The sequence below is a fragment of the Acomys russatus genome, chromosome 30 (genome assembly GCF_903995435.1).
Source record: "Acomys russatus chromosome 30, mAcoRus1.1, whole genome shotgun sequence".
Classification (NCBI taxonomy): domain Eukaryota; kingdom Metazoa; phylum Chordata; class Mammalia; order Rodentia; family Muridae; genus Acomys; species Acomys russatus.
The window spans coordinates 21068894-21082452 of record NC_067166.1 but is presented as its reverse complement, the minus strand read 5'-3'; the positions used below and the strand labels follow the sequence as shown (position 1 = coordinate 21082452).

General features: G+C 44.5%; 2 protein-coding genes across 2 annotated transcripts in view; both read right to left on the bottom strand.

Annotated features, from left to right (window-relative positions):
- The window catches only part of Taf9 (TATA-box binding protein associated factor 9), a 720252-nt gene that overhangs the window by 426824 nt on the left and 279869 nt on the right, over window positions 1-13559 (bottom strand). The window lies entirely within an intron of this gene.
- On the bottom strand, window positions 4961-10226 carry Serf1a (small EDRK-rich factor 1A). The gene is made up of 3 exons (XM_051172465.1): window positions 10086-10226; window positions 9178-9286; window positions 4961-5236 (listed from the first exon to the last, which is right to left on the bottom strand). Exons 1-3 carry the CDS (start codon window positions 10090-10092, stop codon window positions 5164-5166), a joined length of 189 nt encoding a protein of 62 aa, XP_051028422.1. The 5' UTR covers window positions 10093-10226; the 3' UTR covers window positions 4961-5163.

Genomic DNA, 13559 nt, shown 5'->3' with positions numbered 1-13559 from the left:
TGAGGGTGGTCGGTCGACCCTTTTCTTGGTCTGGCATGTCTAGTAAGTTCTTGGGTCTGGTTTTCCTGATAGGAGTTTGATACACCCATGCACGGCCATAGTTGCTCTTCATAGTTACAGACTGCCCGCCTTTCTGCTGTCAGGAACGAGTCACTCATCAGTCTGTACCAGATAGTTCCTGACAGATGGTGCTATGTCTGTTGTACCTAGAGGCTGCAGTTACCATCCTGTGGGATCAGAAGCCGCTTGTAAGGGTAGAGTTTCCAGAGGCAAGCAGGTATGAGTTGGGAGCCAGCCTGGTCTACATAGGAGGATCTATGAAGGTTAACTATGAACCTTCGATCAAGATTTCTGGGTTTGTGTGTCCGAGAATTTAAAAAAAAAAATTTTTTTTTTTTGGAAATAGGGACACACCAATGGAGATCGTTTGTAAAGAAAGAATGGCCAGGCAGTGGTGAGGCACGCCTTTAATCCCACACTTGGGAGGCAGAAGCAGGCAGATCTCCATGAGTTCGAGGCCAGCCTGGTCTACAAAGTGAGTCCAGGACAGCCAAGGCTACACAGAGAAACCTTGTCTCAAGAAAAAAAAAAAGAAAGAAGAAGAAGTAAAGAAAGAATGATCCCAGCTGTGGAAGTGGGCGAAATAATCTAGAGCAATACCCCAGTGTTCTGGCACAATCCTCTGGAGAGCTGTGGTCCCACACCTCTTTTTAAGGAGCTGAAAGATGATCAGTCTTCTACAAATTCTATGCTAACGAGAGGAGTAGTCCCTGCCTGAGAAAGACCATAAACCTCCCTCAGTTGGCTGGAGAGGAGGCTTTGGCTTCTCTGTAGTAGGCGTTGGGAACCTGGTATCATAAGGCCCTTAGTTTGAAACTGTCATAGCCAAAAGGTAAACATTTTACAAGACTAAAAATATGACGCTTCAGCAAGAGTCATACGATAATACTACCAGCGGCTCCACAAAGGCCAGAGCCAGAAACCACGCAGCCATGCTTGTGCCATGAGAGCGATCTTGTGTTGCTTGCTCTCTGGGGTATCATCCCCGAGAAAAGGAACTGGTGAATGTGGAGAGCAGTGAAACCTTCACACGTTCATGGAGGGACTGTTAAATGGCTTGGTTAACAAACAACAAACTAAAACAACAAAATACAACAATTTCATGGTACAGTAACATGTGACCCAACACCTCACAGCAGGGACTTCTATTCTGAGAAATGTGATAGGCTATTTTCTCATTGTGTAAGCATGGCATCCTTACATAAACTCAGATGTCTACATGTTGCTGCTGCTGCTGCTGCTGCTGCTGCTAATTTAACTAAGGGACTTCTTTAAGATTTTTTATTTATTATGTATTATGACTGCATGTACCCTGCATGCGAGAAGAGGATACCAGACCTCATTACAGATGGTTGGGAGCCACCATGTGGTTGCTGGGAATTGAACTCAGGACTTTTGGAAGAGCAGCCAGTGCTCTTAACCTCTGAGCCATCTCTCCAGCCCCATAATAGGAGTTTTATAGTACAGGTTTGTCTCAAGTTCATGATCTTTCACAGCCTCCTCAGTAATGGGATTACAGGACTACAGTAGCTCTGTGCCCAGCAGTAGGCAATAAGGATTTTAGGAGACAATTGCTAAACATGTGGTCTATAATTTACTTCAGAGTTATTATATGGCAAATAACTACCTTTAGACAGAGCATATACACTTCACGCTTAAGAAACCCCACTGCTAGGTGTTTTTCAATAATTATAATTGCTATGACCACCAAATTTCTAATATATAAATGTTTATCTGGTGCTGTGTGTTAGTGGTAAAATGTTTGTTTAGTATGCAAAAGAACCTGGGGTTGGTCCTCAGTGTTGCATGGAGAAAAAAAAAAAACTATGCCAGTATTATTCATAATATTCACACTAGCCTTAGGCTGGGAGCGCTGGCAGAGTCTGTGAAAAACAGAGTGCCTTAGCTAAATTAGGAATATTCACCCAGCAGAACACTGCAACAATATCTCAAAACAACAACAACAACATGATTTATTTTTAAAACCAGTGTGTAAGGTAAAATTTAGAATTTAGACCTTTGTAGAATTTAAGCTGTTTGCCAGTCTGCTTCTTGGGTGGTTTTTGTTTGGGGCGGGGCCTTGGTAGGTGGCTCAAGCGTCATCATCCCACCACATCAGCCTCCCCAGTCCCGGGCTTATGAGCCTTCACCACCATGTCTGGTTTCAGTGGTATTTTTAGAGATGGGCCATTTCTAAAATGTGTTCCAATTTGTAATTACTGATAGTTATTCTGCCTGATGAAATGTGCCAATTCAAGCCAAATCAGAGCTTATAAATGCAGGTTTACTAGGGACAGTTTTCAATGGCTTCACTGGTCCCAAGGAGTGGGGCCAGGGAAGTTGCCGTTCATGGGGAGGCAGAAAAGCAGGGGGTCATTATCATCTAAGGAAATCATGGATTTAATTAAGTTAACACTTTCCCTGGTTAGGGTGCACCTCTAGAAAACCCTGACAAAGATGATAGTATATACAAATCTCATAATCTGGTCAAGTCTATATTAGGGGTATATTGCTTCAGGACTATGTTTGTTTTCATTTTATTTGTAGTTGTAAGTGTGCAAGTGTGTTTGCACCCCCTACTCCCATGGGAGGAAGCCCCTGGAGGCCAGAAGAAGTGTTAGATCCCCTGAGGCTGGAGTTATAGTTTGGGGTGATGTGGGTGCTAGGACATCAGGAAACCTGGAGGTGCAGGAAGCACTCCTAACCACGGAACCACCTCCCACCTCCCACGCCTCAAATCTTTAGCTGCTTGACGTTTATATGTTTTCTAATTTATAACAGCCATCAGATCCTATTAAGCTTTTATTTAAACATTTTATTGCATTTGTGTATTCACTTATTGTGTGGGAAGGTATGTATCTGGAGGTCAGAGGTCAACTCAAGGGTTAGTTCTCTCCTACCATGTGGTTTCCAGGGATCGAACTCAGGTCGTCAGGCTTGAGCAGCAAGGGCCCTTACCTGCTGAGACGTCCTTCCTGCCCCAAGTCACATTGGTGTGGTGTGTGTGTGTGTGTGTGTGTGTGGTGGTGGTTGGTAAACTGTCCAGCATGGACGAAGTCCTGTGTTCACACCATAGCACCATATAAACTGAGCATAGTGGGAGGTCTGTATTCTTAGGTCTTGGGAGGTAGAGTCAGGAGGATCAGCCTTTGAAGGTCATCTTCAGCAAAATGTCAAATTCACTATCAGCCGGGGATACTAGAGGCCTTATGTGAGACAAAACTCATATACCCAGCCCCAAGCCTCAGGTTTTTGTGTATGGATGTGTGTGGAGGTCAGAGGTCAGAGGTTGATATAATGAGTCTTCCTCTATTGGTATTTGCTTTTTTAACCAGTTTCTCATTGAACCTGAAGCTTGCAGATTATGCTAGTCTGGCTCCAGGGATCCTCCCGTCTGTTTCTCCAGTGCTGGGATGATAGGTGCACCCCACATATCGAGCCTTTCATGGGGTTGCGAGGCATCTGAACTCAGATCCTCATGCTTGGCTGGTAACCATTTTACCGACTGAGCCACCTCCCCAGGTCCTCAAGACCTGGAATTTTGAAAACATTCAGAATATAACATTTAGAAAAAGAAATGTCAAAGTCTAAGTAGACCCCTTGCAGAGCCCTCGCTTGATTCCCACCCATTTGGTTGGTCTTCCTGGTTTGTACCAGTGTGAATTCTTGTAGTAAAGCAGCTGGTTACAAAGCAAAACATTATCTAACACAAAGGCACACAGTTTTGTGTGTGGTGCTGGACAGTGAACTAGGGCAAGCACTCTAATGGTGCTGTACCCCAGCCCCACCAGAGAAAACCTCAAGATTGGGGCTCAGCTGGTGAAGGCACAAGTACAGGCGAGACAACCTAAGCTCAATTGCCAGAACCCATGTGAAAACCCTGGATGTGGAGATCTGCAAATGCACCTTTAGCGCTCATGCTGCAAATGGGGAGGTGGACATAGAACTGCCAGGACAATGGTGCAGAAACAATGGTCCTGTAAAAAGGAAGGAAAGAACTGACTCCTCAAATGTATCCTTTGATTTCCTTCAGGTGCCATCTCTGTCTCTGTCTCTCTGTCTCTCTCTCTCTCTCTCTCACACACACACACTCCATAAATAGTTAAAATTTTAAGAAAATGTCTAACAAACAGAAACTTAACGATCTACTTTAGCCTAGCATTGTGGCCACACTTATGAACTTCTAGAACTCAGAAGGCCAAGGCAGGAGGGTTATTGTCTGTTTAATAATCCCCTGGGCTACAGAATAGATTGTTTCTGAAAACAACAAAACCAGGCAGGCATGGTGGCACTTGCCTTTAAACCCAGCACTAGGTAGGCAGAGGCAGGCCAATCTCTAAAAGCTCAAGGCCAGCCTGGTTTACAAAGCAAGTCCAGGACAGCCAGGGCCACACAGAGAAACCTTGTCTTGAAAAACAAAACAAAAAAACCAAATCAAACTACTTAACAAAGCATAAGACCAAACAAAATTCTAGATTTCTATGAGAGACCCTACTCCTGAATCATGTCACCCATGTCGCTGGCATCTCAAGTATCTCCCAGAGCTCACAGTTTGGCGCTTGCCCCCCACTGGGGTCCTGTTTGGGAGGCAATGGGAGCTTTAGAGGACGAGGCCTACTGGACGGAGTAGGACTCTCAGTGTTAAGCAGGTTCCTGCCCAGGCGTGGACTGCTGCTGTGACGTGACAGCCCTGCTATGTGCTCCTACTACCATGGACCGAGCTGCTCTGCTCTCCTGCCTATGAAGGAGTGAATCCTCTGAAGCCATGAGCCAATTTGTTCCTCCCTCGACTTCTTAGTCAGGGACTGTGGTCCTAACAGTGCAAATGTAACACATAACCTATTTAATAAATTACAAACATGTTCTCTTTTGATAAAAAAAAATAATATTCACCAAGATGTCACATGCATGGTCAGTACTTTATTCCTTGAAGATGGTCTTAAATCATCACATTAAGTAAGGATAAAAATTAAAGTTTCAAATAGAGAGTTTTATGGGGTAAGTTATGGCCCATGTAACATAGCCACTCTGAGAAATCTTGATCTTAGAGCCTATGCTGCACCCCACTGGCAGTAGCACCCGGGCTTTCCAAAAGGCCAGTCTTCACTTTTCTCTTGTCTGCATAGATTTCTTCTCATTGGCTGCCTTCTGCTTCTGCTGCATGATCTCCGAGTCCCTGTAATAGAGAAAAAGGAATTTAGTTTTCACAGGAAACTGATATTATGCTCTCATTGTTGCCTATATATAACCCCTTTGGTACATTAGAAGAAGACATAAAGTCATGCTTTCCCATGACAGTTGGAAAAGCAAAGGCTGGAAAGCCATTCAAGTCAGACCATGCTACAGTTATCACAGCTTTGGACAAATAACCTCAGAGCTCTTTCATTTGGGTGGGAAGGGGGAAGGGAGAAGACAGTCTCACTGTGTAGCCATGGCTGCCCTTGAGTTCACTATGGAGACCAGACTGGCCTCCAACTCACGGAAACCCACCCGCCATTGCCTCTGCATTTAGCAGTCCCCCATATGCCCTAACAGACACATAGGACTATGGCATAGATGTTATAATTCTTTGATTTCTTTTTTTGAGGCAGGGTCTCATGCAGCCAGGAATGGCCTTCAAGTTGATACCTACCCAAGAAGACTGTGAGCTCTTGACCCTGTTGCCTCTGTTTTCTCAGTACTGGAATGACAACAATCCAGCTTTTTTTTAAAGCCCCAAATCAAATAGTCAACACTTATTGGATTCCTCTAATGAAATACAAGGTATTTGAAGAACTTTCTTAATCCTTGTGTCTCCCTGGTTGAATCTTCACATGTCATGTATGAACAATGACCAAGCTGCCTGAGGCTGGGGATCCCTGAGTTAGTGGGGCCCATACTTACATGTATATTTTTAAATGCCTTTTTTTTATATATATAGTTAGTGGTTGCTGAGTGTGGTGATGCACTCCCATAACCCAAGCACTTGGGAGAAGCAAGAGGATCAGAAATTCAAGGTCTGACTCGACTACACAGAAAGTTCCAGACTAACCTGGGGCAGGTGAGTGCTTATAAATATTTTTCTTTAAAAAAAATCCCACAAAACAGAAGAATAGTATTTAGTGACAGTAGGCATCAAATTCAGGGCCTCATTTGCAGGCACAGGACTCCATATCATTAAACATACTACATAGCTATGTATCAGCATCCCCGGCTGGATTCCAGGACACGAGAGGCAAATATTGCTACCAGTTTTAGGCCAGTCTGAGCTGCATACTGAGTTCCAGTCAAGCCAGAGATACAGTGTGAGGCCCTGTCTCAAAAAAAAAAAAAAAAAAAAGAGAGAGAGAGAGAGATCCAGCCAAACCAAACCAAAGCCACCTTCTACTATGTGCCAAGCACTGTGTTTTATTTTTATTTTTTTGCCTAAGTCCAACAACTCTCACGTTATTATTATTATCATGTTTCATATTTAAAAAACAGAAAGGGGGGCAAGATGGCTCAGCAGTTAGTTGCCGTTGCTGCTGTTGCAGAGGACCTGAGTTCTGTTTCCAGAACCCACATGTTGGCTTGCAACTGTCTGTAACTTCAGTTCCAGAAGATCCAATGACTTTTCTGACTCCATGAGCATCAGACATGCAGGTAGCAAACATACATACATGCAGGGAAAATACTCGTACACATAAAATAAAAATAAATATATTTTTTAAAGTCTATATATAAAAGCCCAAATCACATTTCAAAATCAGAGGTCTTTCCTATGTTAACATATAAATTGTGAATGAGACTTTAGTTCACTATTTGCTACATCTAAGATAAGATGACTTTTCTATAAATACAATAGAAAAAGAAAGGGGAATCTACAGAGAAACGAATCAAATGGAAAATAACAATGAAAGTTACTCTCCTGTTTCAAACCAAGCTCTGCAGTATTTGCTGTATGACCTTAGTAATACTCAGGTTCAGAGCCCCAAGCCAGACGTGGCAGCTAACGCCTGGTGCCCAGAATCTGCAAAGCAGAGGCAGGGGAATCCCAAGTGCAACTGTGCACAATAGTGATACTCTGGGTCTCAAACAAACCAAACCACTTCCCTGTTCTTCACACTGGTGTGAGCACTATTTTAGGGTGATAACGGATAGAGGTGACATGTCACATCTAGCACATTTTAAGGGATTGGGCACTAGCTAAACAATGACCATTTCTAAACAGGCTAGAATAGGGTCACTGATCTATGCTCTTTACTCCAAGGTGAACTAACAGAAACTTAAGGCGAGCTTATTGCTTTTTTAGTAACTGTCACTGTGGCTGGGGAGATTTATCAGTTATTAAAGTTCTTGCCATACAAATCTGTGTAAAATCAGGGCATGGTAACGTGGTCTAAAGGCTCAGTGCTGGAGGCGCAGGGCTTAGGTGAAGCACGCACACACATACAAACACACCTTGACAGTCATAAAGGAAGAGAAAGTGACACTTAAGGTGCAGGGTCTCTGTGACCACCAAGGCCAGCAAAGTAATTACTGCTGTGTGAGATAAGACTGCACTCTGGTTCAGAACAGCTCAGGAGCCAATGTTGGCTCAAACTTTGAGGGTCTACAATTGGGTAGTTTATTTTAGGCATAGTAAGCACAGCACAATCTGGAAAAGAGTTTCCTGGTGATACAATTAACTCAATTCTGTGTATACAACAAACCTTAAGACACGACTACGTTAAAGACTCTTAGTAAAGTACAAGTGACATTTTCCATAAAGATAAGTTCTATAGATTAACCAAGGAAATGGGCTCAAGATAAACAAGCTCATGATAAAGGTCTGGAGGAGGACAGAGCTACAGACTGACTGACCAAAAAGCTCGAGATAAGGGTCTTGGGGAGCCCCTGTGTCCTGGCCACCCAGATAGCACAAAGGTCATTCCCAGCCTTCTGGGCAGAAAACAATTTATACATCTCTCCCGGTGAAGAGACAACCCTGCGTGTCTAACACTCCCATTCCCCATGTTTATCTGTGAGCACAAGGACCTATGTGCCTCCTACGTGAAAGGATTTGATCTTCTTGATTAAGAAGTCTCAACTGTGGTTTATATCCACAGATAGGTATAATAAAACTGATTTAGTGTGCTTAGTAAGGATCAAGTTCAGAGCCGTGTGTGTGTGTGTGTGTGTGTGTGTGTGTGTGTGTGTGTGTGTGTTCTCCTGAGATTTGAACCTGCAGCTCAAGTACGCAAAGCATCTGTAACCTATTAAATAATTTTCTTGGGCCAACAAGACACATGTGCACTCAAGCACACGCACAATAAATGAAAAAAAAAAAAAAAGAAAGAAAGAAAGAAAGAAAGAAAGAAAGAAAAAGAAAAGAAGCATTTATCTTTTCTTGAGACAGTATCTTGCCACATAGTCCAGGGTGGCCTCAAACTCTGGACTCTCCTACAACAGCCTCCTCAGTCCTAGGATTACAACTGATCAACACTAGGCCCAGGGCATTACAGTGCTAATGTGGCTGTCATGTATTACTTGTCATACAAAGTCATGTGAAGTGTAGGGATGGAACTTGGGGCTTTACAGATGTTAGGCAAGTGTCTTCTACTGCTGAGCTACATCCTCAGTGCACACCTCCCCTGGTTTTGAGACGAGGTCTGTAGGTCTCTTTAGCCTATGCTGGTCTCTGAGTTGAGTAGCATGGGGTCTTCTACCAATCCTGTGTCTGAACACTCTCCCTGCAGCGGACCTCCAGAGCCCATACATTGTTTCCGTGTTTTCACTACACTCCTGTCTATAATTGAGTCACTTGTTAATCTGACTCCTTGGGCAAGCTGTCCACTTTGGAAACACTGTATCCTGAGCAGTAACAGTGCTTACATAAGAAAAATGTTTGTTATTTTTCTACAGTAAAACTCTTAAAGAGTCTGTAGGAGCTGTTAAAGATTCTCTGCAAACAGATGACAGCTTGGGGGCTTGAAATTCTTCACCCAGAGGTTAGGACAGTGACCACAGTGTGGTTTCAGTGTACTCAGAGCTACACAGATACACAGTGTTCACGCTTACTGTAGGCCAGGCTCAGGTCTAAGGAGGGTTTAAACATGTTCTTCATTCATTCTGAAAACATGGCAATCATGACTTGAAACCCGTATCAGCACTACTCACCTCTGCTTTCTCTGAGAGGTAGTCAAGCTATCCTCTTTTCTTTTTCCTTTGCTAATTTCCTGGGTCTTTTTCATGTTTTTCTGGCGGGCAAGTTCCCTTTGATTTCCACCTACAATGATGAACAGTCATGCTCTTTTCCCATCCTCAAAATTGTTATTAATATTAAAGAGTCATTTTTACATAAGCCTTAAAGTTTTATTTATATTTATTAGTAAGAATCCGGAGTATTCCATAGTTATTCCCAGACTAGTAAGGAGAAAGCTTGAGTGGAACCTTCAAGAACTTAAGTATATTATCACATGGGTGTAGGTGTTAACTAGCCACCTTTAATCCCAGCAGTCGGGAGGCAGAGACAGGTGCATCCCTGAATGCGAAGGCAGTTTCGTCTACAGAGATAATTCCAGGACAGCCAGGGGTACACAGGGAAATCGAAAATACAAAATAAAACAATAAGGAATAAAATATTTTTAAAAATAGCCATCGCAGTGGTTGTGTACACAGGCCACACTCGAAATAAATTCAGGCTTCTGATGGGTGCGGAGGGAAATGCACAGAAGATCTCCTCGCCAGGTCCCACCTTTCAGCCCCTACATAGGTTTGCCAGTTTCAAGCCAGCAGAGGCTGAGCACAGGAACGTTCCCTTCGACGACCAAACAAAAGAGCTGGCGGGGACCCTGGGTTCCTCACCAGGCTTTCAGACCTCAGGCGCCCGCTGCGACTGGGCGGCTACACAGGCTCTCGGCAGGTGCTGTCCTCAAGCACACCTGAGAGCCCGGACCTGTCCCTCCCGGAGCCACCGTCCCGCCCTGTGTCCCCCCCCCCCCACCTCCCTCCTCCAGCTCCCGCTCCTCCCCCAGCCGCTGAGCGCCCTCCCTCCCCGCGACCCCCAAAACGGTCTGCACACTCACGGGCCATGCCGACCACCGGCCGGAGCCTGGAAGACAGCGACCTGGAGAAGCAGCCCGGCAGCAGCCGTCGCCGCCCGGCACCGATGAAGCCTGCGCCCCGCGAGGGCCCTCGGTGCGGCGACGCCTCGCTCTGTCAGCCCGCCGCCCCGCCCACCGACCCACAACAGCCGCGGCGTGGCCCGTGAGCCACTGCGCGTGCGCGCCCGGGACCGCTCGTGGAAGAGTAACCTCGCCCGCCGTCCCGCTCCCGGTGGGGTGGGGTGGGGTTGTGTCCTGTGTCAGAGCAGCGTCGCTGGGCTCCCTCGCTTCCTCGCGCCGAGCCACTTGTCTAATAACAAGCAGAAAACACTGTCCTCCCACAAAGGACTCCAGCATTTGTTTACCCACCCACCTCCATCCCCAAACCCCCAAAGGCGGATAGGGCAGGAAGGTGGCTGAACCTTACTTTCTAGCAGCCTCCTTGAAGTAAGGCTTACTGTCCTCAACTGGTAGGAATAACCTAGCAAGGAGGAGACAGATTTCATGCAGGCTCCAAAGCCTGTTCCTCGCATATTAATCCCGACCACCTCCTCCGGGTGGGCAGAACTTTAGGCGTCTTAAACTCAGGCTCTGTGCTTGAGTGGGAACCAAAATAGCTCAGAATAACTTCACAGCCTACATAAAAGCTGAGAAAGTGAGTGAAAGTGCTTGCATGGGCTTGGGGCTGTGCGGCTCGTGGGAGGCTTGTCGACCAGCCTGAGCTCCATGCCCCGCATTCCATTCTTGAACGGACTTATTTTCTTACCTGTCCATCACTCCAAAATGAGATGGTCTAGACGCCCGAATTTGCCAGTGTATATTTAAAAAGCTTTAATGTAGACTATTTTAAATACATACAAAAGTATAGGTGATGCTATGGCGTACCCCAACGTATATGTTACCTATCTCTTACAATTATTAATGTATACTCTCAACTAGTTTAGAGAAACAGTGTTGAGAGACGGAATGGCTGGGTTGAAAGTTCAGCCCTAAAAGAAGAAAGAAGGAAGGAAGAAAAAGAAAGAAAGAAAAGAAAGAAAGAAAGAAAAAAAAATAGTCCAGTTTTACCAATTAGTCTCGTGAACTGGGGTACGTTATCTCATGGTAGAGATCACCTTTATCTAGAAAATGAGGAGGCAATTTTTCTTTCTTTGCTAATGGATTAATAGGAGTCTGGCAAAGTGACAATGACGTGAGTTCTTCCCAGAACCTGTGTTAAAGGAAGGATATGGTAGCTGCCTGATAGTGATCCCAGCACTGAGAGGCAGAGTCAGGTGTGGATGCCTGGGGCCCGTGGCCAGCCATCCTAGCCTGCTTGCTGAGTTCCAGGCCAGTGAGAGACCCTGTCTAATAGAATATGAACAGGTCCTGAAGAGTGACACCCAAGGTTGTTCTCTGACCTACAAATGCGCTTGTGCACACATGAAGATACACACGTGTATATACATCTGCACATATGAAAAGAGAAATACTTGGTCAAGTGCAGCATACAGTAGCACTCAGTTTGCTACCTATTATTTATTGTTTTTTTTTTTTAAACTTCAGAGACCTTTAAACACTTATTACTTCCCTCACATTATACACTAGTCTGCTCCAAACAGCTTCTACTCAGCAGACACTTTCTTAAGTACCCACGGAGGAGGAACGGAATGTCTCTGGCCCAGTTGTATATAGAAATAAAAGATCATCTGTGGATCCGGAATACAGCTCAATGGTGGATACTTGTTTAGCATTTGCAAAGCCCTGGGTTTAAATCCCAACACCTAAAAAAAAAATTAAGAGGAACCCAGTGTGGTATAGTGTGATTATGATCCTTGCGCTTGGAAGACTGAGGCCATAAGAGTGCACATTGGAGGCTAACTTGGGCTGCACACTGAGACTCTCTCTCTTGCTCAAAAAAGCAATTATATTTTAAATTATATCTATATAATTGATGTTTACATGTATAGATTTTGACAGCACATATGTCTGAAATTGTGAGGTTACAACTGTGCACACATGCGCACAGAATACATTAGGAGCTCGTACCAGAATGCCAGGAACATGCCTATAATTCCAGAGGGACAGGCAGGACAGTCTTGGTGAGTTTGAGTTCGAGGGCAGCCTGGTTTACATACCAAGCCCAGTTCTAGGGCAGCCAAGGCTACATAGAGAGACCCTGAAGGAGATTGAGAACACTCGAGAAAACTAGACTGTTTGGTACGTGTGTGTGTGTGTGTGTGTGTGTGTGTGTGTGTGTGTGTGTGTACTACCTGACATGGAATGCAAATTCTGGTGCTCATGAATGAGCGCCGAGTGTTTAACTGCTGAGCCACCTCTCCAGCCTCCAATTTGTAGAATTTTAAAATGACCGATGACATTAGCAACCTACCTCACAAAATTAGGTAACAACTGTCTTGTGATATATTTAGTAGTAAAAATTGATTTGGGCCGGGAGCGGTGGCACACATCTTTAATCCCAGAGCCAGAGGCAGGTGAATCTCTGTGAATTCGAGGCCAGCTAAGGCTACAAAGAGAAACCCTGTCTCAACATCCCCCCCCATTGATTTGGGTGGGGGAGCTGGAGAGATGATTCAGTAGTAAAGAATAAAACTGTTGTTCAGCACCCACAGAGTCTCACAGCCCCCCATAACTTCAGTACCAGAGAATCTGATTCTGTCTTCTTATCATCCCAAGGCACCAGGCACATGCATACATGCAAGCAAACTTACTCATGCATATATCAATAAACACATCTATAAAAAAACAGAAAAATAATAAAACCTTTATAAATTTTTTACTCTGTGCCTTTACTAATAGGGAGTTAAGTCTAAATCATTTTGATTTTCTTATCTACAAAATTGTGACAGTGTCTTGGATTCTTAGGTGGAACATAGGATTTATGAAAAGGCATGAGAACTTGCTGTGGAAAGCTGTATGTCCCAGCAGGGATACAGGATTCCTGAGATATCTTTGGCACGGTATTCTTTCACAGGTACTTATTTATTAATGAAGTCTCAGTGTGTAACCTTAGCTGGGCTGGTACTGGCTACTCAGAACAGGCTATTTTCAAACACATGAAATTCCCCTGCCTCGGCCTCTGGAGTGATGGGGTTACAAACATGTGTCACCACTCCCGGCACTTTGAGATTTCTTGAACATCTTCATATATTTTAGTACTGCTGATGAACTCAAGACCTTGCATGTGCTCAGTACTGAACTGCACTCCCAGCCTTCAGCCTTCAGTCCTCTCTCTCTCTCTCTCTCTCTCTCTCTCTCTCTCTCTCTCTCGTGTTTACCTTTCTATTTTCTTTTTAAATAATTAAAAAAAAAAGATTTATTTATTATTATGTATACAGTGCCCTGCTTGCATGTACACCTGCAGGCCAGAAGAGGGCATTAGATCACATTATACATGGTTGTGAGCCACCATCTGGTTGCTGGGTATTGAACTCAGGACCTCTGGAGGTACAGTCA

Bases quoted from the DNA above. Each gene is read 5' to 3' on its own strand.
- Serf1a (XM_051172465.1), bottom strand. The intron at 5,237-9,177 runs GTGAGTAGTGCT...TCTCTATTACAG, and splicing joins ACCTCTCAGAGAAAGCAGAG to GGACTCGGAGATCATGCAGC.